At 39.4% G+C, this 24727-nt stretch overlaps 1 protein-coding gene across 1 annotated transcript in view; it reads left to right on the forward strand.

The window, feature by feature from the left end:
* PCDH15 (protocadherin related 15) overlaps window positions 1-24727 on the forward strand; it is a 598943-nt gene that overhangs the window by 485123 nt on the left and 89093 nt on the right. The window contains exons 24-26 of the mRNA XM_065746677.1: window positions 7974-8279; window positions 9564-9788; window positions 23846-23962. Of these exons, the coding sequence (XP_065602749.1) occupies window positions 7974-8279; window positions 9564-9788; window positions 23846-23962 (648 nt within the window). The remainder of the gene's footprint in view (window positions 1-7973; window positions 8280-9563; window positions 9789-23845; window positions 23963-24727) is intronic.

A 24727-nucleotide genomic window follows, 5' to 3' on the forward strand; every position in this document is an offset into this window, starting at 1 on the left:
TCCAGTCTGAACAAGCCCAGCTTATTCAGCCTGTCTTGTGGGGGAGGTGCTTCAGACCTGTGATCATCATGGTGATGATCAGATTTTATATATACAAAGCAGTATAAGCAGATAGGATTTTAAATTGAGAATCTATCTAAAGTTAATCAGAATTTAAGATTGGAGAGCCATAGCATGGCAAATGAGCCACAACCAGAGGAAGTTCAGACTTTTGTATTTGGTTGCAACGTGTGCATCTGACTAATATATCTGGATAATCATTTAGGAGTATGACTGTGCAGTGTCCACATGTAGAAGTATGATGTACAACCTATCAGTGCAAAATGATTTGTAAACTCTTTTCCATTATCTCTCTTTTTTTTCTTCTTGTTGCTCATTTCTATAATCTCCATGTGTGGGATCACCACAAGGTCATTTCAGTAGGCCCTTTTTTGGTATCATTTTCTTGCATGCTTATTAAGGAAGTTGTTTATGTTTAGTTGTAGAGACCCTTAAAAATGTCTTCAACACCGTCTACCTTAAATGTTCATAGAGATGCTGGTGATGTACATGCCTACGTAATGTCATGTGAGATGTTTCAGGTAAGATGTGCTGAGGGTAGTGTACTTTCAATAAAGCACATATATGCTCAAGTCCTCTTGGAAGTGCTTTTATTCTTCATCTTACCCACCCCACATCAGGTTTGTCTGCAGCTGATAACTGATTGGGGTGAAAAAATTGCAGCTTCTCAGAGTCTCAGCATCTAGAGTGTCTAGCCTCAATATTTTTAACGTGCATGATCAGACTAGGTTGTTTAAATGCTGCTTACAGTTGTGTACAGACAAGGCACTGGGATTTGCTTCTGGTTGCTCTGTGTTGTTTCCTGCTTGCTGTCCTCAGAATGGCAACCCTTGGGAAATGACTTCTTTGTAACATGGAGGGATGAGATCTAAGAGGCAATGAGAAGTGCAAGAAATAGTAACTTTTATCATTAGTGCTCACATTGAAATTTAACTTCATTTTATCATTCTTTGCCCTTCAATCTCAACAATTTTACACTTGATTTTTTTTCCATCTTAGACCTAGCAGTGCTGGGCCAGGATTAGCTTCTTTCTGTTGTCACCCCAAAGAGTTCAATAGTACTTGCAGGATACTTCACAGCAAGTGACTATGACCATGCTGCCTTTGCCTTCCAGCTGTTCCTTGAACTTAGAGGGTCTTAAGACGCAGACCAAATAGACTTAAAAAGCTCTTTGCTACCCATAATGTGTAGCAAGTAGGGAGGCATTTTTAACTAACTGTATTTCAAAATCTGTTTCTTTTTCCTGTTCCTGCTGTTATGTTTGCATCTTTGTTCTCAGAGTGATAACAGTTGTACTTAAATGCAGTGGAAATTTTGATACTTGTTATCAGAGAGGAGCATTTCAACCATTTTCACACACACACCAGCTAATTGTCGAGAACCAAGGATTTGTGTATCAACAGGAATTCCTATTTTTGTCTGCTTAACAACTTGAATCCCAGTCTGTTTTAAGCTCTTTCACATATTTCAGTTCAGCTCATGCCATGTTAGGCCATCTGAGCCAGTGGTTTTCATCTCTAATAAATGACCATTTAGGATTTTGATGGCCAATTCTGCCTGTTTGGATTTTGCAGTTTAGAATTTTATCTGAGAGAACAAATTGTTTTTCCTGGGCTTGCAAATTATAGTAGTTTATTCTGGGCCTACTAACTTGGCTGCAGTTTTTCTTTATCAGTGCTTTTTGGCAACTTGAACAATTCTCAAGATTAGTGTTTCCTTTCCTGAAGGCTGCCTGGTAGAAGTACAAGCTGGAGAGTTTTCCTGACATGCTTGTCAAGTATCCCTTTTATTTTTTTTTTTTTTTTTTTGTAATTTCCAAACTCTGTGGCCTTGAATTCTCTAATATAAGAAAACAAATTTCCTGTAAAGTGTTCCTTTGAAAACAAGAGAATACAACAGAACAAAACCAAAAGTTTGGATAGTAAGATGAATAGTTTCATATGCAAACATTGGCTGCTAAGATCCATTTCAGATCTGATGTTCTCTAATTAGGTGGTCTTATAAAGAGAGCCCAGTACCTAGGAGAAATGGCAAAAATAATTTTGCACCAGACTAACCCATTAAAGAAATCCACAGGAGCCCATTTCAATATGGAAATTTTAAACAATACATTTCATCCGTGGATTATAAGCTTCTGGTTTTTGTTTTTGCTGCTTTGTGTATTCATTGATGGATCTCTGAACAGCTTGATTGTATCATCTTCAAATTACATGCTCCTCGTAAAAGCGGAATTTCTACTCACTTTTCATTTAAAATCAGACAGAGTGAGCTTCTAAATTTAGGAGTTGGTTTTGTGCCAGCCTAAAGAAAGCTTGTCTATTTTTGAATGTTACGATGTGATTAAGTTTTGTAGGAAGCTCACAAGTTAATTAAATCATGCTTTTGCAGCCGTGGGCTTTCTGACTTTCATTTAATTTATATTTGTTTGTTTTATTGTTTTACTATTCTTATTATGTAGTTTTATTTAGAGTCACATTTAATTGGTTTCCAAAATCACCATCCAGATGGACTGAAATTAACATTGGCTATGAAAGGTAACTATCAAAGGCTCTCCCATTTTTGTATAATGGCTAAAATATGTCAGCATTAGAAAATATATCATGTAATGTCTTTACAAATTGCACTAAGTACAGAATGGAATCATAGAAAGGGTTTGGGTTGGAAGAGACCTTTAAGATCATGTAGTTCCAACCCCCCTGCTATGGGCAGGGACATCTCCCTCTAGACCAGGTTGCTTGCAGTTGCATCCAGTCTGTTCTTGAATGCCTCCAGGGAGGAGGAGGCATTCACAACCTCTCTGGGCAACCTGTTCCAGTGTCTCACCACCCTCACAGTAAAGAATTTCTAGTCTAAATCTACCCTCTTCAAGTTTACAGCCCTTATAGTTAGGAGAAAATGATAAGCTGGTAATGCTTTGGCATGGTAGCCCAGTAATTTTAATTTCTGTGAAAAGATTCCTGGAGGATATACCCAACACCTCTTGTGTTTTTCAAAAGTATTTAGGAGGTGAGGGAGGCATTAGTTTGGAAGGACTGTCTTGAAATTTCAAGGTTGGGAAAATGTGAAGATAATTCCCATGAGTTTCATTTTGCTTCCTCCCTTGTATTTTAGACCAGCTAGACTCAATTGGACTGCCGCAGCCACTGACAGACCAATGTTGAATATTATTGTATGTTCTTTATATCATATCTTTTTTCAACAAGTCATTTGAATATCAGTTTTCTGGAAAACTCCACAGAAATGAAGTCTTGTATGTTTTAAGACTGTGAGGAAATATTACAGCTATCTGAAAAGGGCACACAGTGACACCATATGTTTAGGAGCACTATTTATTAATCTGATTGCCTGCAGCAAGAGAGAAGTGTGTGAGAAAACACTGTGACAATACTGTGAGGACAGAAGTGTTTCTATGCTTCCTTCTTTTGGCATCATCTGGAGCTCAGCTGACAGAAATCTTTCAGAACTGTTTGTACTTTCCAGTCTTTTCATTTGCTTAGAGCACCTAATGAAATAGGGAAACTGAGGACTGTAAAAGCAGGCAGAAAGTAACAGAATAGATAAAGCCTTTCTGAAATAGAAGAAGAAAAACACTGAGCTATCTAGAAAGCTTGATTTTCACTACTTAAGATATTCTTAAGTAAATACTGAGCCAGAAATTTTTCCAGAAGTTGTGGCTCCTTGCTATATCTGGAAGATATTAGTTTTGTCCTGTGTGCACAAACACTAATCTCCCTTAAAAAGGAAGTGCGAAATCCAATTTAGCACTTCCAGCCACATTTGATTTGTTATTTGACACAATTTGAGGGCTTTGGGAATCTTTTAAACCCATAATAATAATAAAAAGCTTGTTATCTTCCCTGAAAACAATTAGCCAGCTCCCACCAACAGCATCCTTTGCACCCTCCCTCACAATTTCATCCCTCCCTGGAGCTGTGGTATTTGCTGGAGAGGCTGTCAGAGAGCCAGAGGTCTTGCTGGGGTGAGGACAGATGATGGAAAACTTTTGTCTCTGAAGAAGAGCTGCGGGAAATACTAAATTGAGGGTGTTGTGAGAAGAGTGGTTCCAAAGAAGTGATTCAGCATTAATGAAGGGATACCTGTCATGTTTGGCTGAACTGTACAGACAAGTATGAGTGACAACTCTGCCTTATTTTGCTGTTTTTCATCTCTAGCAGTTTGAGTGTAAATCCTCAGTTAACCTGCTTAAATTCTCTTGTTACCCGTTGTGAGCAAGAGTTGAGGATATTAGTAGGAGATTTCTTCTGAAAAGAATAATAATGATATAATTAATATTGCTGACATTTAAGCATTTGTCATTATATTTCAGAATTAATGATTCTTTAAGAGATATTCAGGTCTCCCAGAATTGTATTTCCAAGCTTTTGGAAAATAGCTCATATTTTGTGGTTTATTTTCAAGCTGCATTGGAGGAAGATAATTTGTTACTCTGGAACACTGTTGGTTCATCTTTGTGAGGTTGTCTTAGTAATATTTATGCAGAGCTGGTAATTCAGACAATAGATAAAGGTTATCATGTAGCTTTTGCAGATTTGTTTTACCATGCAGTACTTTACAAGCTGTTCCTGTGAAGGGTGGAAACAAGAGAAGTTATGTAGATCTGAAGCATTACTGGAGCAGCAACAGAAGTCACTAGAGGAGTGTGCTTTTCCTGTCTCTCAATGTACACAATGGCATAGGAGGCAGAGAATGTGTTTTGTCTCCTTGCATCTCTCGTCACAATCATTGATAAAAGGAGACAGATACCACTGTTTTCTTTTTCTCAGTAACTCACAGGTGTACTCATAAATTACCTTAGACCTTTTTAAAGAAACTGCTCCATCCCAATGAAATCCCTTCTGACTGGTCCACAGTGACTTAAGGTAATTCTGAAACTCCAGCTGCATGACACTAATTTGGTACATCTGCCTAACAGCTGCTTGAACCACTTTGAAGAAGAGCAGGGGAAAACGAGCAAACACCGTCTCCTGTCCAGATTTACCAGGTCTGTGTTGCGTGTGCTTTAAAGTGATCAAAAAGCAGAATGTGTATGTAGATTTTTGGGATGGGAACTCGAGTGCTCTTATGTGACAGCTGAGAATGTTTCAGGCTCTTTCGCTCTCTTGCTTGTTACCAGGTGTTGTTCTTCCAAGGACAGGTGAACTAGTGCTTTCCTTTCCCTTTGACAGCTGCTGGGATGAGGAGAGGGAAGACTTGGATTAGGAGCAGATGAAAGCATATCCTTTTTTTTCTTATCAGATAAACAATGAAGGATTGAATATGTTCTTTATTCAGTTGTCTGGTCTTGACCTTGTGCTGTGATGAGGGAAGAGAATGATTGTCTTAGGAAATTTTAGAGGGAGATTGTGTTCTACGCATATTTCATTTCTCATTTTAGGAAAAAAATGGTTTTTAGGCAGCAACATTGGTTATGTAGGGGTCTTGGAATCCAGAGTGATAAAGAGGTTGTTCTATGAAGAGTAGGAAGAAATCTAACCAGTTTTATGTTTAGTGTTTACCTTGATCTTTGTTACTTCTGATGGGCCTTACCTATTGAAAGAAATGTTTGAAGATATTGGTGTAGCCCAGAGGAAAGTTAATATCGGTGGTTTGCGTTGCACTGTTGTTGCTACAAAAAGGCAAGGGAATTGGTTGCTGAAGACACTGGAGATCCCATGTCTGGGATCCTTTCATTCTTTCTAGCAAAACTGTTCAATTTTGTGAACAATTGCGGAAAGCCCTGACTAGAAAAGTCAGGAGCAGATGGCGGACTCGAACATCAGGGAGAGACTCTTGATCCGAGTCTGCAGTGGCTCAGCTTGTGAAGCTCAATCCTTTAAACTGGCACTTGTGCAAAATTCTACTCCTCCTAGAAAGTCTGCTGTGACTAATTTTGCCAAGCTTCAAGGCTCTTACTGTACTTCTTATGCGTGAATCTGTGAGGATGAGGAGTGATTGAAAGCTACTGTAAAAGCTTGGTGTGATGCATTGGGCCTGACTGCTTTCCTAGTCTTGCTTGGTTTGCTTGGTTTTGTCTTTGAAACTTTCCTTGGGACTACAGTAATATCCAAATGAAATGGGCTTTTGCTTTTCTCCCCCTCTGTTGATTGTATACTGCAATAATGAACACATTAAATCAGTTAGGGTGCTGCTAAGTTTCTCTTTTATTTCTCTTTTATATTATACTAGAGATTAGTTCAAGCATGGCCAGTATTTAAAGCAGGACTTACGAAAGCCTGGCTTCTTGGTCTGTGGAGCTCCTCCTTGCTTCCCCTTTGGTTGGGGATTATGATACCTCCTCAGCTGGGTCTGGCTGGTGGCAGAGCCTTTCTGTGGTAACACTGAGCACAGGGATGAACATGGGATGACTGAAGTCATCCATTTAGATATAAAAGCAGTAACTCCCAAAAGATGCAGGCAGCTCCATGCTGCTAGTGACTCCTTCAAGGACTTCTCCAGGGAGCTGCTCCCACAGAGGCTCTAGGAAATGATATTCACATGGAAGTTCATTTTGTATATCCTTGAGATGTCATTGTTTTAGAAAACAGTCTAAGATTTTAAGTCTGTAATTGGTACATTATCACTTCTTAAGTTTGTAGCAATAAAATGACAATTAATGAACATCTTACACTCTACAAGCAATCTAATTTGGGCAAACTATAGCATTTTCTTGCAGCTTTTTCTTAACAAAAGAAGTTTTGATTCTGCAAAGACATGAACCTGAATTTGAAATATATACATGTACTAAGTGCCTGTGTGCAGGTAGTGGTGGTGGGGTAGAGGGCACCATGAGGAGAGGTTGGAGATGCCCCAGCTGCATCCAGGAGCCCCCAGGAGGTTCTTATGCAGGAGCTTTATGACTAATTCTTCATTTCCCATGCTTCAATTTCCTTTAAGTTGGGCTGTCTGTTACATTTTTGACATTTGTTTTCCCTCACAAGTTTTGGATAGTTTTCCAATATGTCATCTGTTTGATTCTTCTTCTCCAAATCTGTTATTGCCATGGAGGAAATAGGTCTGATTTTAAACTGAGTCAGTCAACTATATGTTGAAAGAGTTCTCCATAGACTGGTCATTATGAATTTGTGGCCATCACTGCTTAGTGCACTGATGTAGTGCAGGGAAAAAGCATAAAGGAATTTTTCTCGTTAACACTTTTAATTAACTTTTAATTGATTCTTAGGAAGATAAATGGCTTCATTATGATGTCTTCAAATTAACATCTTCACCGGAGTTACACATACGTGGGTATTTCCCAAGCGCTGTTCTTGTAACAGAACATAAAATTCTCTCATCTTCTAAGATGTCTGTAGCCACACTTTCAAAGTCAGATGAATGAAAATACCTTTCTCACAGATTGGCCATGTTAAATTTACATGACCCTATTCATCATGCCTTAATTTAATTAAGAGGAGGGAAAACAACTGGTCAGCATTGAAATTATGCTCTAGTGCCTCTAGGAATAATGAATGTGAATTGTGTCCATCCCTGTCAGGGCAGTTGCATAATAACCAGAATTGCTTAGCTGATGCTGAAATCTGAGGCTTAGTTCCATTCAGGTAAAGAAACACCAAGTGGACAAAATCTAAACATTTTATCCATTACAATTACCGGCATCTTCTATGTGATGAAGAGTGAGTATGAAGTTTGATTGTGTTGATTTTGAAGAGCATGATACGCAAACTGTTGAAATTAAAGTAGTTCTTCAGTGAGCAATGATTAAAATGTCAATAGATGTGACAAACCTTAATTAAAATGAAAGATTGAATTTTTTCTCCTTTCTAGCTGACTACATTTGTCTAAGCATGGATTCTGTGATCCATCATGGCAGCTGTGAAACACCTAAATCACAGTGTAAAATAAAAAATGCACGATGTTCATTAAAACATGGTACTTTTTTTTTCTGTTTCTTTAGGCTACAGACCCAGATGCGGGTGTTAATGGTCAAGTTCATTACAGTCTGGCAAACTTCAAGAACCTGTTTAGAATCACATCAAATGGTAGCATATATACAGCAGTTAAGCTGAACAGAGAAGTACGAGACTATTACGAACTTATTGTTGAAGCAACAGATGGAGCTGTGGACCCTCGCCGTTCAACACTAACTTTAGCAATCAAGGTGCTGGATATCGATGACAATAGCCCTGTTTTTACAAATGCTTCTTATGCTGTCTTGGTGCCTGAAAATCTACCACCTGGCACTGTCTTCTTGCAGATAGAGGTAAGTAAGGGTTAGGGAGAGGAGAGAATGTTTTGTAAATGTTCTGCAGTACTGTGCATGTTTTTTGTTAACTAGTCAGTAAGACAAAAAAAAAGCAAACTGAAATCAGGGGAGGTGATATTTAGACTGAAAAATTAATGGCCTTTGTGTGTGAACTTGTTGAGGTTCACTTGGAAATAAGAGCAATTACTTATAAAATTGAAGAGCACTGCTACTGTCATATTTTGGAACATCGTTTTACAAAATTCTTTAAGTGCTTTTGGTTTCTGCTTGAAAGCTCATCATGCTGCTCCTAGGTGTTCATGTAGGATGCAAAAGACAGAGCTTTGTCTCAGTGGGTTCAAACATTTAAGTTAAACCTACGCATCTATTCTCTCATTATATGAAGGTAGCTCTGAAAGTAATACCTCTTCTTTTTTTCTGTGGAAGCTACAACAGATAGAAAGTGCATGATGACAGTAGTTGATAAAAGCAAATTCTCAGGTACAAAACACACTTTCAACATAGTCAGCACCATCAGCTATGCATTTTCACCAGCTTGCCATACCACGAGCATCCACTTCTGATGTCTTGGAACCAGCACAGGAAAATAGAAGGCATTACTTTCAGTGCAGCCTTCATAAGTAAAGATGAGTAGTTGTTTCAAAGAGTTATCAATCCAGTACAAAGATTGTCATCTGAGATAGCTGGAGTTAAGGTGCCACCTGGAGGTGTTGTCTTCTCTTTGTTAACTATAGGAACCACCAGAAAGATTTAACAAAGTAAGAGTTAATTGTCGATTGTTCTGACTCATCCTTGGGCCACATCTCTAAATATAGCTGAGGTTCATTTTCCATAAGCTGGCAAGAGCCTCCTGAAGTTTTGGTCAGCATACATTAATGAGAAGCTGTCTACAGGTAAATTGTAAGTCAAATGAACAGCTAAAGCTATCGTGTAATATTCCTCCTAATTAAAATTAATATTCTTTGTCTAAATACTGGTATGAAATAGAACTGCTGTACAGAGTAAGGTCAAAGATCTGCTTAGCACAGCATTCTCTCCCTGGCAGTGGCCAGTAGTGGCTACCCAGGGAAGAGACCAAGAACAGAACCTTATGTTGACTCTTGCCCAAAATATTGTGCTCATTTCACATGGCAGGTATGTTTTAATTTAATAACCTCCAGTGGATTATTGTGCAGTAGTATGAAGTATTAGAGTAACATGACAAAATGTGTTTACAGTTATTGTAGAATGGATTCTGTTTCCATTGGCGTTTTTTATTTTTTTCTGTATTGCTTGCTCTAGGCAAAAGATGTTGATCTTGGTGCTAATGTTACGTATCGAATCCGGACGCAGGAAGCACTAGAGTATTTTACACTGAACAAGTATACGGGCGAGTTATCGCTTCTGAAGTCCTTGGATTATGAGTCATTCTCTGACACAGATGCAACTTTCACCTTCCTTGTGGAAGCCTTCGACAGCAAGGGCACTATGCCTCCGGGTCTTGCTACCGTCACAGTGAGGGTGAAGGTAAGAGCAGCAGCTGGTCAGTTGATAGCATCTTCTCCTATCTATTACAGACCATCTCCACACCCCTTACAGGTGTCCTAGTGATACACAGGAGCACAGTAGCAGCATTTATGCTTTTTCACTTGCAGGACACAACTGCCTTTTTCTGGCAGCAACTTGTTCTGTTAAACATACGCTTTGTAACTGCTATAATTACTTTGCTATACCCAATTACATAGTTAAATCTTGGTTCGGAGATCCAGAATAGCTGACACACGTGCACATTTAGTCCCTTAGAACTGCTGAAAGATTGAAATAAGTACCTAATGGAATTGTTTGCAAAAATGACACCATCATGTTTCATTTAAAGCTCTCATAAATTGTAATATTATGAACCATTCAGGTGTATTGAATGCTGATATAGCACGCTAAGTCTTATATTTCAGTTTCAGCTTCTTGAAAATACAGAGCTGCAAAGAAACAAGCTTATTCAGTGGTCTTGTGCTATGAATCATTTTTATGCCGTGAGTTATATCACGTCTATTTCTGCTGTCTCACCAGTAATAGGAGGATAATGGTTTTCTGCTTGGTGATGATCCAAGTGTTTGTAGCAGAGGTAGTAGTACTCTACCAATATTTCATTGTTTGATGTGCTCATATCTAAGGATACTTTAGATCCTCTAAAGCACGTTCCCTTGTGTTTACAACGGTGAAGTTATGGAGACAATCAGACAAATCCTTCTGTCTGGTTGCTTCGTGTATTTATTTGTTTATTTTTAATTTCTTGGTGAATATGAGCTGTTGGAGAGAAGGGAATTTAATGTCTGGTATTTGAGCTACAAAACAAAGTTGTAACAAGCAAAAGTGTAGCTCAGAAATGTAAACTTCAGTACCTGACAACTTCAGTGTCAATGTAATTCTGCAGAAAGCATTCAGCATATATTCATCGGTTTGTGGTTCAGTTTGACTGTGTCTACAAACACTGTGGATTGCTGATGCTGAGTAATTCTGTTAGTCTCTACTGTGCTCAGTTTCTAAGGACAGCAAATCTGTTGGATTATTAGTGCTGATGGCAATATAAGATGGCTCTTACAATACCTCTCTGTCTCTGCAAAAATTTTGATGCAGTGCTTCTGCTTCCTACTAGTCTGCCCTCTGAACCAGTGGTTTCCAAGCAATTAAAAAAAAAACAAATAGCTTTTGACATCATCCCATGAGCGTTTGTTTATATTTTCAAGGAGGAAGTTGCTCAAACCTGCATTTTTTCTGGAAGAACCATTTCCCAAGCACAGTATTCTTTTTGCATGGATCAAGTTTTGTTTTGTTTTGATGTTAAGGTAGCTGTTCTCAAATAGGAAGGCATTCAGAGAAAAGCTGCAATTCTAAGTGGTCTCAGTGTTGTGGACAGAACGGAGCCTGAAAGTGAAGACAAACAGGTTATATTTTACATGAGAAAGAGGAGGAGGGGAAGAAGGAAAGAAAGAGGTAGAAAAAAAAAACAGCAAAGGATTGACTATTGTCAGGCTCTGTGCAAGGCTGACTTTTTTCAGCCCATCAGTAATATCAGTTAATAACTGCAGAGTGAGGATAATGTGTAGGTCCCAGCCATGAATGGCAGGTAGGAGAGTAATGCTCTCAGTGGCTCCTGAGAGTGGCAGAGGGCTTGTGGAAAAAAATTGTTATCTCACTTTGTTGGACAGATGCCATTAATGGGTACATATCAGAGCGATGCTAAAAATTTAGAATCTCGATCTCAAAAAAGGTCTAGAAAGGGAATAATGGTTTATTTTGAGATTATGGAGGAACCTTACTAAAATTTAGAATTTTAGGGGAATGAAAAAGCAGATTGAAATCAGAACCTTATGTGAAATGAGAAGGATCTCTAGGAGAGCAACTTGAATGGTTTATTCAAGAGCAGCTGAACAAGAACAAGGAGAGCAGCTGGCCTTTAGGTATGAGAAGCAATGAGAAAGCATGCTGCAATGCAAGTTTGGGTTTGTTCTCAAATGGAAACTGCTCTCATCTGTCCTTGTTGAGAAGGGAGAGAGCTAATGTGCTTTGACGGGAGATGAAGTCCAGATCAGTGCTGAAAAGGCACAGGACTCAAGTTCACTTGAGGAAAGAAGTGTGCATGCTGTATGGAGCCAGTGTCTGCGCATCCTGGCAAGCTCTGGTCATCAGCTTGGTGAGGACGTTTACAGGGTACTGAATCTGGTCTTAGATCTTGAGTGCATGGTGGCATAAATGACGCTATGTGAAGCAGTCTAGACCCACATTTGTCTGTTGTCTGATCACAATCTGGTCTTTAATTCCTCTGCATTCATAACCATGGTCTGAATCTGTTGCTATAGGGCAGACTGAACTGACAACTCCTGATGAGCATATTTGTTTTTCATCTTCCTTGGTCCAAGGAAGATGTCTATGCAGTGAATCATAGGGATCTTAAAACTGGCTCAGAATTTGTAGTTGGGGATAGGGTGCTTCTGTTTGGGGATGCACATCCCGGTGCCACAGCTCTGCAGGTGTCGTTCCTGCTGAGCCTGCTTACTCCAGAATAGTGTGGTGTGTTCTTCTTACTTGTAAATGTGTTTTCATGTTACTGAGATCAGAACAGTTTCTTTAGTACAGCATGTGTGACCCTAAATAGGAAAGAAACCAACTGTGTGTGTATTGTAGTCCCCATAACATCTGTTAGGCAGCTTGCAGGCTTTGTTAGCTCAAAACTGACGTAAGAGAAAACCAGAAGCAAGCAGTAAGGCAGTATTGGGACCAAGGTGGTAGTTAATGTAACCATGAGGGATACAGTCCTTTTGGGTTTGTTCTTTTCTATTAACGTCTGTCATTTTTCACAGCCCAGCTTTAAACACTAACCATTATATATTTTTCCTCTGTGATAGGATTCCATTAAACTACATACAACATCCGGTGGTGTCATCTATTATTTATGTGATGTAAAAGTGTACGAGCAGCAGTGCAGAGTGCCCATAATCACACAGATCTTTGCAGCTAGGAAGAGGGTGAATACATGCTGTGACTTTCTTTAGACACTCAGCCTTCGGCATGACAAGTTACAAATAGTTTATATTAACCTTCCCTGAACTTGATCAAAGCACAGACTGCAAAACAACTTAATCTGTTACCTGCACGTCAGTGTTGAAATACATTCTTTGCTGCTGCTGCAGCCAAGTGGCCCTTTGCAGGGTATGACTTCGACTTTTTATTCAGAGGAAATTGAAAGTAAATTAAAGAGCTGTGTATTTAATAAGGAAATGCATCCTGCGCATGAATATGCCTTTAAGAAGCTGTATTTAGCCAATAAGTAGCATTATTAGCCTCCTTAAAGCAAAATTTCATTTATTTCCTTCTCTGGTTTCCTGTTTTATAAATCAGGCACTGTTGTATTCTTTCTGATATTACTGAAGAGGAATAGTGTTAAGTGGCACAGTGTTCCTTTTGCAAAATAAAATTAAAAATTAAAAACAAAAAAAAAAAGCAAAACAAGAAGAAAAAAAAAGAAATGAAAATACAAGCAACACCAAGAGACAATTTATTTGCCACCGTTGAGATCTCATTTCTCTCCTCATGCTATCAGCAGAGATTTGAATTTGTGAGGGGTCTGAGAGAGCTGAATTATCTGCTAAGAGTGCCTGTAGTGCATATTGCACTTTTAAGCATCCTCTCACAGTATAAATGTTTCTAAGTATTGGGAGAAGCAGAATCATTACTGTTCGAATGGTGTGCTTATATTAGGATTTGCCATGGTGATAGAGCTGCTTCAGAGAAAAAAAAGACTAAGTTTTTTCTTTTATTTATGCTTCTGTTAAATGAATAATGTGTACCTAAATGTACACAGTAAGAATTTTTGTATCATGGGGCCTGTAAGCAGCTTGTGTGCTATGACCTTCTCTTACTGGTAGTGTCGTCGTTATTTTTTGTATCAGTTTGTCTCTTTCTTGTTTATTATAATTGCTTTTTTCTCCTCCTTCTGTAATCTGGGAAAAGATTACTTTTTACTTTTTCAAGTAGAGTATATAGTATAATGGAACCATTAGCTCTGGCCGTTGATTCAAGGTGTTAGAGCAACATGAATAAATAAAAACAGATCTGTATGTTTCTAGTAGTGCTCTATTACAGTTCTACCAGCAAAACAATTCATGTATTTCCTACCGTGCCTTAATCCCAGCGGGCTGTTACTACAGGATGAATTTCCAGATTTGACAAACCTGACTGTACCCATTTGTCCGAAGGGACAGTGAATTCCCAAACTACAGCTGTCAAATTAATCTTCTAAGAGAAGTACAGCAATGAGAGGATACACCACTTAAAATACTTGTCCTGCCTCTCTGAGAAAGAGGTTGGAGGTCGGAGGCTTTGGGAGTTCAGTTTGTTTGTTTTCACTGTTTTCACTATTTTCTGTTACTGCTTTTAGTTAACAATATGCCCACAACAAATGAGTCATCTGGGATTTCAGAAAATCTTTAAAAAAAAAACAAAACTGTTTAAAGATCCTGAGAGCACAGCTTGCAGGAAGATTGCCTTACCTAGATTCGTTGTTCGTAAATAGAGTGTCTCCAATGTCAAGTGGCCATTAGTGGCTGTGTTGTAGTCAGGTTAAAAGTCCCTGGTGGCAGGAGAACTGTCACCCAGACTTCTATCCCGAATATGTGGAAAGCAGACTTGAGGCTGCTCAGGGAAATAACTAATGAAGTCAGGAAACCTGCTTTTGTGGAGGCATTGTTGGAAGCTAGTTAGTGCCATCTTGTTGCATTTCAGTAAAGCTTTCAGTACTCTTTCCTTACAGTCTTCAATCAAAGACCAAATGTCCAGCATACAGCTAGACGCAGTCATAATGTGATGGATGGGTGAGCCATTGGCTGTCAGGTTGGGCTGATAGGGACATAGTGAGTGGGGCTACACCAGCCTGGTGGCTGATCACTGGTTGCATTCTGCAGGGCTCAATTTTGGGGCCAGTTCTCTTCAATGTTTTCATCAATGGCTCTGATGCACAGCTCAAAGTAAGTTTGCAGGTGGCACTGAATTGGGGGGAGCTGTCGATTCCCTTGAGAGTAGAGAATCCTTGCAGAGATCTTGACAAATTGGAGTTCTGGGCAGTCACCAAATGCATGAAGGTGTGGGCAGCCTCTTCCATGCCTAACTGCTCTCTGGTTCAGAACCTTTCCCTAACCACCCCGCCCCAACCTTCCCCTGATGTTTTGCTGACAACCTGAGTTTTGAATCATAATAGACAGGAGCAGAACTTTTGGCTTTTAAGTGGAAACTTCATCTGATCTTGTTCCTAATGAGCACATCATCAGTAGTAAATCACTGGTGGGATTTCATGTTTTGGTGAGGTTGAATTACAGTGCTAATGAATATTTGCTGTCAGTACGCAGGTAATGAAGGATACGTGGAAAGGAAATACACTAGTGAATAAGTGAAGGTCAAACATGTGGTTTGTCAACATGTCAAAATAAAACTTAGTAATGTTTTTCAGTAACTTCAGTAATGTTAGAAAGGAATTAATGTTTCCTTTCTAACATGCAAAGAAAACCGTTTCTCATTGTGTAATGGGGCAGTCCAGCATAGTGGCACCCCACTTACAAGAAGGCTAAAAAAAAAAAAAGATTTGTGTTGCCTCCAAAATGTATCTGCTTATTTTTTCTCTTTTCTTGTGACTTTAATGGCGTATTGGGCAGTGTTGGACTGTAGTCTAGTGAACAGATGTATTTTTTCAATCCCAACTTACCTGTTCAATAACCTGCTGAAGTAATTTATTGCCTCGTATATTCCACTATGAACATTATCCCTTAATTTATATTATGAGCTACTTGAAGGTTTGCTGAAGGTTTGCTGAACACAAAATATGAGTTCACACAGTTTGTTGCATTGTTCTGTGTCATCACAAAAACTGTAAACTTGCAGCTCAAAGTTACTCAGTGCTGCCCGACTCTAACCTCAGTCCTTGCATGTTAGTATGAGGTTGATACTGTAATCCAAAAGGTAATTCTAATAATTGTTCCAATAATTTTCAAGGACTGGCTTACGTCATTGGAATTAAAGGAAATAGAAAATGAAAATAATACACTGGCAAATGAAAATATGGGATCCTGAATAAAGGTTTGCTAGCAAATGTTTGCATATACCTTGAGGGAATGAGTATACTGGTAAGATGTGTGAAGCTCAAAGGTGATACATGCTATGTGCTGATTAAAAGAGGCTTAGGAAATTGCAGAAAGAATGGGCAAGGGTCTTAGAGTTTTAGGCGCTCCAGTATCTGTTGATTTTTGTGGGGGTTTTTTTTGTCACAACTTGGAAGAAACACTCCTACATATGAGTTGAAAATAACAAGAGATTATTTTCAACACTTATTGATAATAAAATAAATATCCTAATGCATTTGGAAAACCAGTTTTAGAGCTAGGCATCAGTGAGTTAAGTTAAAAGTAGAATTTTCTTTGCCATTATATTTATCATATGCACTGGAAGGTATAAAATTTTTCTGTGCTCATCTTGCCATCAGTTACTGAAACTGACAAAATGAAAGCACAAATTATATGGGAATGACAGTTGGCAATATCTTGAAAAGGGTTGTCTTACTTTGGTGATTACAAGTCATTGCACAGATACTCATTTCTAATCCCTCTGCAGTCTATTTGAAAGGCTAGATAGACCTAGTTGTGTAATATTTCGTTGCCGTGTACCACTCCACAGAAATATATAGATAAATTATGACAGATAACCAGTGTTGTTAACTTTAAAGTGTCATTTAGCTGAAAGATGAGAGCTTGCTTAAAATCTTGCTAGCTGCACTATTTTTGATACAAGCTAGGATTCAGTTGTTTGGCACACTGTTGACTCGTGTTCAGCTGGCTGTTGACTGACACCCCTAAATCCTTTTCTGCCACATGGCTTCCCAGCCACTCTGCCCCAAGCCTGTAGTGCTATATGGGGTTGTTATGGCCAAAGTGCAGGACACAGTGCTTGGTCTTGTTGAACCTCATGCAATTGGATGCAGACCGTAGATCCATCCCTCTGCAGAGCCTTGCTACCTTCAGGTACATTGACACCTCCTCCCAACTTGATGTTATCTGCAAACTTACTGAGGGTACACTCAGTGCCCTCGTCCAGGTCATCAGTAAAGACATGGAGCAGGACAAGCTCCAGTGCCAATACCACTCGTGACTGATCACCAGCTGGATTTAACTCCATTCAAAGAATGTAGCTGTCCAAGCCAAGGGCTGCCAGCTTCTGGAGGAGAATGCTGTGGGAGACTGTGTCTAGATGTTTAAATGAAAAGTTAATGTTCTGGTAGTGGGATTACATGTGAACAACATTTGGTTTTTCTCTTGGGAAAATTCTCTCCATTGTGAGAATAATTTTCTAAAGTCACGGCATAAATTCTCACTTATTTTGGTGCTGAAATCTGTGACTCCAAATGCAGAGGCCCTGATTCAGAACAGTTTTAAAGTTTGTTCATAGGCTGTCTTGTAACGTGAAGATGAAATCTGCTTTTGAATATTTAAAATTGTTCTGAATTATGATGATTAGTAACTTATTGAAAGGTTTTGGGAACTTACCAAGCTTAATAATAAAAAAGTAATCAGATGAAATTTTTCAGAAATCGATTGATCACAGAAGGAATGGAGGGCCTTAGATGTTTTTCACCAGTTAGCATGAATCAGAAGAATAGACTGTAACAAAATATGGCACTTTCTGATGATGTAGCTGAAATGTAATGATGGTAGCAAAGATCCCACGCAAGCATCAGAAAGCACTGTCCTGGAGAGGTTTCTACTACGTACTAAACTGTGCTTGGCACTTCCTCTAAAGCTAAGCAGAGCTTCAGGTGCCTGTTGCAAACATAGCTGCAGAGAGGCCCCTGCAGGGCTGAAATGAAGGGTCCTGGACCCAAGGGCAGGGTGTTGGAGGAGCCCAGGGGAGGCAGGGCTGAGGGTGCCCTTAGGGGCTTGAGATCTTGGGGCTTTGGGGGATTTTCATTCTCCTTAATGAAGTATTTTGAACTTTGCGTTGAACAACATCTTTCTATGGCTAAAGAAAACTCATGAGGAATAATAATTGTCAAGTATGTTGATATAAAAAGAAAAAAATGCTTTGTAGAAAGGAGTTTAAAGGGGGAGAGTAGAAGAATGTTCTTCCTTGGAAATCCCTGGTGTTTGAAAATCCCTGCTGGTTACTGAACACTTGGAGGCAGCTTAGATGGGAAGCCACCAGTTCTGGTACTGTGGACATAGACTTAGTTGACAGATGTTCAAAACAAAATGACAGCAGAAATTTAAGTGTATTGATATCAGGGCAAAAATGGAGAAAGTATGAAAATTGCAGTGTGACATCAACTATGTTTTGAAGTAAACTTGCATGCTCTCTCCCTTAGTGGGATTACATTAATACACATTTAATTTTAGTGGAAGCAGAAGCCACATTTAAAATGCATTTTTTTTCTATTTATTGCATATCGTAAAAGCCAGTAGACTGCAAAAGGATCTGTAAATGCCTAATATGCATTTATTAGCACAGACGCTGTTCAGTCATTCTGGTTTTTATAGTGAGGGCATGTTTATTTCCACTTAGATACAGATGACTGGAAACGTTAATATCTGTAGCTATAATCAAAGAATACGGTCCCAAAGTAGTATGAAAAACCCATGGATGTACTTAAAATTCTTTGTGAAGTGATTCACAAACCACAAACACGTCATACTTACGAAGCTAATTTCCCTAACTGACCGAGAGTGATTTTGTTTAGTAGGTCAGAAATAAAATCAAGTGTTTCTTTGTAGGCCTGTAGACAGTGTATGGCTTCTGCTTTAGGAGCTGAGTAGAGATACAAGAAGAAAAGAGCAGCTATGTTCAAAACTGCTTTTGTAGTGCAGTCCCCCCATGTAGGCATTTCCGCATACATACTCAGTTGATGATGGTAAAAATCCTCTGATGGACTCATGGTGGTGTGGGTACATCAGCAGTACCTCTGAGCTTGCTGTCCTTTGTGTGGGAGTTTATCCCTCTGGAACTGTTCAGCAGATTAACGGCTGGATTTTGCCACTATGGAATTGCAACTATTTTAATAATCAATACTTGATTATAATAGGTCACAAGCAGAAATAAACAGGAGCTAAAAAATACACCAAGCTGATTTTGTAAACTATATAAAATGACTGCTGGATGAAAAAGGTATTAGCCTGTTTCCATAGGAAAACTGGGAAGAGGGTAAAGCATTGATTTTTATAAGGGCTGGAGGTGGAGAAGCTTCGTTCCTACTTGGTAGGGCTGCCCCCTAGTGCACTGTGGGCTGCAGGCAGCAGAGTCAAGTGCAGCAGCAGGATTCCCTTTGCCTGATGAAAGGGCTATTGCACAGATGATTATGTCTGAGATAGATGCAGATGTGTATACATACATTTATGTAGGTGCACATATGTTTCTGTAAATATATAAAATAATATCGGAGCGTCACCTTGTAGTACTTATGTTTGTTTCAAGATAGCTGATGAAAAATGAGGTTTGTACCAAAAGCATTTTCTCTTCTTTTTATTATTATTATTTTTCAGAAAGTCTTCATTTATAATGCTCAAATCAGTCAAATCTCTCACTGCAATGTTGCCTGCCATTAATTAAAATAGGGGAGCAGTGACAAGCTGCAGCTGTAGTTCACTTGAGTGAGCAGGGGCCATGTCCCAATCCCATCATAGCTTCCTTGTGCTGTAACCCTGACATATTTTTCTTCTTTAGGAAGAATTGTGCAAATGTCTTTGGACTGCCATAGCAACTCTTAGCACATTTGACTATTGTAGGTTTTGCTGCTCAGGGTATGTTTTTTGAAGCATAGAGCTTTATTGTCATGCATGCTACTGGGGATCCTTTAGCAGATAGATCTATAGGATCACTTTCAAAGTCACAGAGAAGCACTGTCACCTCTCTTTTTTGTGCCTGTCAGAAACAGTGGTGGCTCCAGGGTGGAGGAGCTGCAGAAGGAGCTGAGCTAGGCTCACTTCTGCTCTGTGTGCACTGCAGATAGTGCAGAGGGGCAGTGAGGATACAAGGAAAGCAGTCATTTGAATCTGCGCTGTGCATTTCCCAGATGAACGAATGAATGAATGAGGAGGAAGAGCAGAATGTTGAATGCTTATGTTCTTGACTTGGTAAAGTACAGATATCTTCCAGCATCCCCAGAAATCAAAGGTCTGTTGTTATCTCTGAAGTCTGTTTAAGTTTACAAGTTAATGTTGTGCTGGGAATGCTGTACTGCAGATATTTTTCTTCTGCACCGGTTGTGCGTTGCCCTCCCACATTGGCGGTACCGCCTGTGGAGGAGCACCTAGTTTTGTTTTAGTACATTACTGCTGGTGACTGCCTTAATGGCTTCTAAATTACATATTGATTTGCTTCGCGATTCCTTTCCTCCCCCTTGTTTTTTTTTTCTCCTCACTTTCCTTGGTGTGTGTCTTAGTTCACCAACATTTTAGTTCATTGTTCTCATAATATCTATGGAGCAGTCAATATTTGTTCACTCAGATCTCTTCAAGTTTTTTAATGTGATGTGTCTCGTTTAGAGTGTAAGGAACTTGGTCAGGGAGTGGGATTTGGCTGGAGCTGAGGGTGACGTCTGAGGTAACAAATTAGTTGGCATCAAGAAGTCTCCTTAAGTTTTCATTGAGTTTTGGGACTACTGTTGTGAATCCTCAAAAATAGCAATATCTGAGTATGTATGCTTCCCATATTATGCTTCTTTTGTACTTTACATTCTTAATCTTTCTGGAAGGGAAGAAAGGCAAGGACTTCTGTTGTCTTCTTCTTGTGTGCTGCCCAGCGTGAGCAATATGATACGAAGCCAGAAGTGTTAGGTAAAGGGAAACAATGATAGGGAGAAAGCTTTGTGTTTTTTTTATGCTTTGACTTTGATTCTTTGTGTAAACAAAGGCATACAAAAGCATAATAAATCTTCAGCTGGATGAGCAGTGACACAAAGGCAATTTTGTACTTATATATAAATAGGTGGCTGCTATTACCTTACTGTCAAAATGCACAGCCCAAGTATTTCAAAGCAAGATATATAGAGCCCATTACCTATATTTTCCATTTACATTTTTGTGTGTGTTTCATAGTTAATAGCTACCTGGATTGATATGAATGAAGCAAAGGAGTGTGAATAGTTGTAAGATGCTTACACAGTTTGGCCACTAGGGCACATGCACCACAATAACATGCTGCTTGTTATCATCACTTTGTGGTAGATTACCACTCCATCCCTAACCTGTGATTATTGATTGCACCAATAAGCCACATTCGTTGCAATGCAAAGTCAGGTTTTTGTGGTGTTTAAGCTGAAGCCTCCTTGTCTAAGGTTATCTTCAGTGAAATAGATGTGCAAGAGCATATCTGTCCATGTCCTTGGTCTCCAGTCATGACAGACCCAGTACTTTCTCTAAAATGTTATATTTTTCTCCAGAGTTCTTCTGTCTTGAGAACCTGCAAACTGTATCTCTGTCAGTCAGAGGAGTCCTCTGTGCTGAGCAGTACTGACTGTGAAGTCCACTGTGACACAGGGGGAAGTCTGATTCCAAAGGCCACAGGGCTTGGGAGGATTGTGCTTGTGATCTCCTAAGCTATTCTTTAGAGAAGTATAGAGTTTGGTGTCCTTCTGTACTCCTAACAAAATGAGATCTGTACTGTAGTCTATCCTCAGTGTTGGTGCTTTCTGCCAGAAAAGCAAGTTTCTCTCTGTGACCTTTTCAGTACATTTAAATGTCCATAGTATATAAGGAGAAATGTTACCTGCTTGAAGGAGATGATAATGTTGGGAGGAAATGCCCCAATGTATCTCTAACAAAACCAGTTCTTGCTGCCTGGGAAATAGCCCATAATAGTGCGTTTTTTAGCTCCTCTCTCTGAACAAGGACTTCTACTAGAATGAAAAACCATTACAACCAATAAAGCCTGTGTCCATGTCATCTGCATGAGTATGTGAGAGACTTGATCACCTGTCTGTAATCTCAGTCATGCTCCCACTGAAGTGCTTACTGCAGCTATGTGATGGGAACACGTCGTTCATTTTGATAGAAGTGAGGCCATCAGCTGGAATTCATAGGTTCATAGGTTCATAAGGTTGGAAAGGACCTACAAGATCATCTAGTCCAACCATCCTCCTATCACTATCCCTACCCAACTACTAAATCAAATCCCTGCCACATGGAACATGTGTCTGCTTTAGGGCTCAGCGAGAGATGAGCCACAGGGAAGAACACATGGAGCCATTCTGCTTAGGGATGACTGAAATGTTTGGTGTCTATTTGGTTGTCTTGGATTAGGTTTATGAGCTTGCATAAGGCTCCACTCAGAGGAAAGATAAGTTAGGACAGAAAGCCTTCTCTGCCTTTCTACTTTGTTTCGCTTTGTATTCCTGGATATTTTCTATTGATCCATGTATCTTGAAAAATAGATGTAGTAAGTAGAATGACTTAGTCATTTTCTATAGCAGAGCATGTAGTGTATCATCTTTCAACAAGATTAGCCTTTCCAGCACTTTAAGTTGCAGACTTTTAGGAGCTAAGGTACACAAAAGATAACAAAAACGTTACACAGTGATTCCCCTGCAGTGAGCAAACAGCCAAGTGTAATCTGCTGCTGCTGCACTGAGGAACAGAGACTAGCTATGGCTGGGGATAGGAGGTCAGGAGAAAGAGGTGGCTGTGGATTTTTTGTGGTTTTGTTTTGTTTTGTTAAGGCAAATGAAAGGATAGCTTATTCCAGGAAAAGTCAAATCATTGTGAGCATTGTACTGAGTTGTTAGCCCACGTGGAGTTGTCTTATGAAGGACAGAAGGTGTCTTCTCTGCGCCCATGTCATTTATAAAAGGCTGTGTGTCCCACTAAAAAACTTCCAGGGTCTACAAAGTATGACATTCTCAAGCATCCAGATTTACACAGTTGTAATACCTGTGCATGTCACCACTGTAGGAGATTCCTCATATCATACTGGAGATTACTTTTAATACTCAGTTTTTAATTTGCCAAGGTTTTCAGTACTCTGAGATACTTTTGTGTCCACTTCAAAGGAACTCATTCTGCATCTTTTCTTCGAGGTCGGATGGTCTGTAAATGGGACCTTTCAGACTGGGATTGCTGGGTGGTGTTGGATTCTTTGCCACGGCACTACATTGCTCTGCAGCAGTGTTTTGGGGATAAGAAGTGAACAAACGAGAGCTAATTTTGAAGACATTATGTCACTTTGAAGAGTTGAGAGGAGCAAAATTGTTCATGTAAAAAAGTCCTTGGTTTTTAGATTCTCAGATTAGGTATATAATCTTATTGCATACAGATCAAGACATTGAAAGTGAAGGATGCAATGCCTGTGACTCCACAAAGAAATGCTAATTTGTTTGAATTAGGACACTTTTCCAAAATCTTTTCATTAGAAGGCTCTCCTAGTTTGAATTGCCTACTTGTCACTTTTAATTGTAATTTGATGGTCCGATTGTGTCTTTGAAAATCTGAAAATCAACAAAAAAGCATTTCCAATGCCTTGAAGCCTTGAATTGCAGACCCTTCAGCAGAACATAATGCATTAATTATCCAGCCTCATATGACATGGATTTGTAGCAGTGATTTCTTCATCCTCACAGATGTTTATTACACCGTTGTTTCCTCTGTTGAGGTGTGGATGAATGTTCTAAATGATAACATAGCACACTAGACAGTGTGGGCATTTGCAGCACCTCTGTAGCTACATGCCATCACGAAAACAACAAGATCATTCAGTTTGAGAAACAGCGAAACCATGTTCTGGCTCTTTGCTCAAGAAGCAGCTGTCATGGAAATCTCTGTATTTTCCTGCAGAATTCCCTTCTGTTGACCTGTCTCATAGGAATATATTGTTTTGAAACTTGGCTCCTTTGCCTTCTGTGCTAGTTTTGCGTGGTGATCATGGAATTGAGAGTCATGACTGTGAATGGCAAATAGGTTTCCTAATGAGGAAGGAGTGGTCGGGTAGTGTTTGAAAGATCAATTGTAAATGTGTCTATAATGTTGTTTAAACTTCAGGAGTAAACTCTTAATTGTGTTTTGCAGGATATGAATGATTACTCGCCAGTATTTAGCAAGATGCTCTACAGAGGAATGGTTGCTCCTGATGCTGTCAAGGGCACTGTTATCACTACCGTTTCAGCTGAGGATCAAGATCCCCCGGTAAGCAAAAAGGTTCTGGTAATACTCTGCTCCCAAAGGGAAAAATATCTGTAACCCCTACAAGTGACCTACCCCTCTCAACAACAAAGAGGATCATTATGAATTTCACAGGGCAGTAACTCAAACATTTCCATCAGCCTATCCTTTGTCACTCTGGACAGAGGCTGCATTTGCAAAATGATGATTCCCAAAGGTGACAAGTCAGTGATACAGCTCCTTTCTAACAGGAAGATTTTTAGAAACCACTGAATTCAACTTCCTGGTGATAGGTGAATAATAGAAATAGGGAAGCAGGGAATGTGTGCCTGGTTTTTGTACAGTTGTGCAGCTTAACAAGGAAACGAAGCACAGCTCTGTAAGACTATTGCTTAGTTGATTTACAATCATTGCTCTGGATCACGTGGAACTACATGACCCACTGGCTGGCCCTCCTGGACATGTTTTGTTTCAGCAGAGTGGTGATGTTTTGGAGATGAGGCTTATTCTTGCCACTGGCTTTTATTGTTGCTCCCTAGTGAAGCAGTTGATTGACAGAACTGAGCACATATGTTTGACTTGTTAGCTATTCTGAAGGGCAATATCAATTTTTGTAATCAGAGGTTGATGAACATTGGTGACCAGATGATCCGCTGAGGACAATAAAAGCCAAAGATGTTCTGCCAGCCAGGTTTAATTTTTAATTGTTAGTGTTTTGCATATTAAGGAGAATAATCCTCAGGGAGAACTGTTCAGAGTGAATGTGCCATGCACATTAAAAGCTGATGG

The sequence above is a fragment of the Cyrtonyx montezumae genome, unplaced genomic scaffold (genome assembly GCF_038088225.1).
Source record: "Cyrtonyx montezumae isolate F1298 unplaced genomic scaffold, pur_monq_1.0 scaffold_4, whole genome shotgun sequence".
Taxonomy (NCBI): Eukaryota; Metazoa; Chordata; class Aves; order Galliformes; family Odontophoridae; genus Cyrtonyx; species Cyrtonyx montezumae.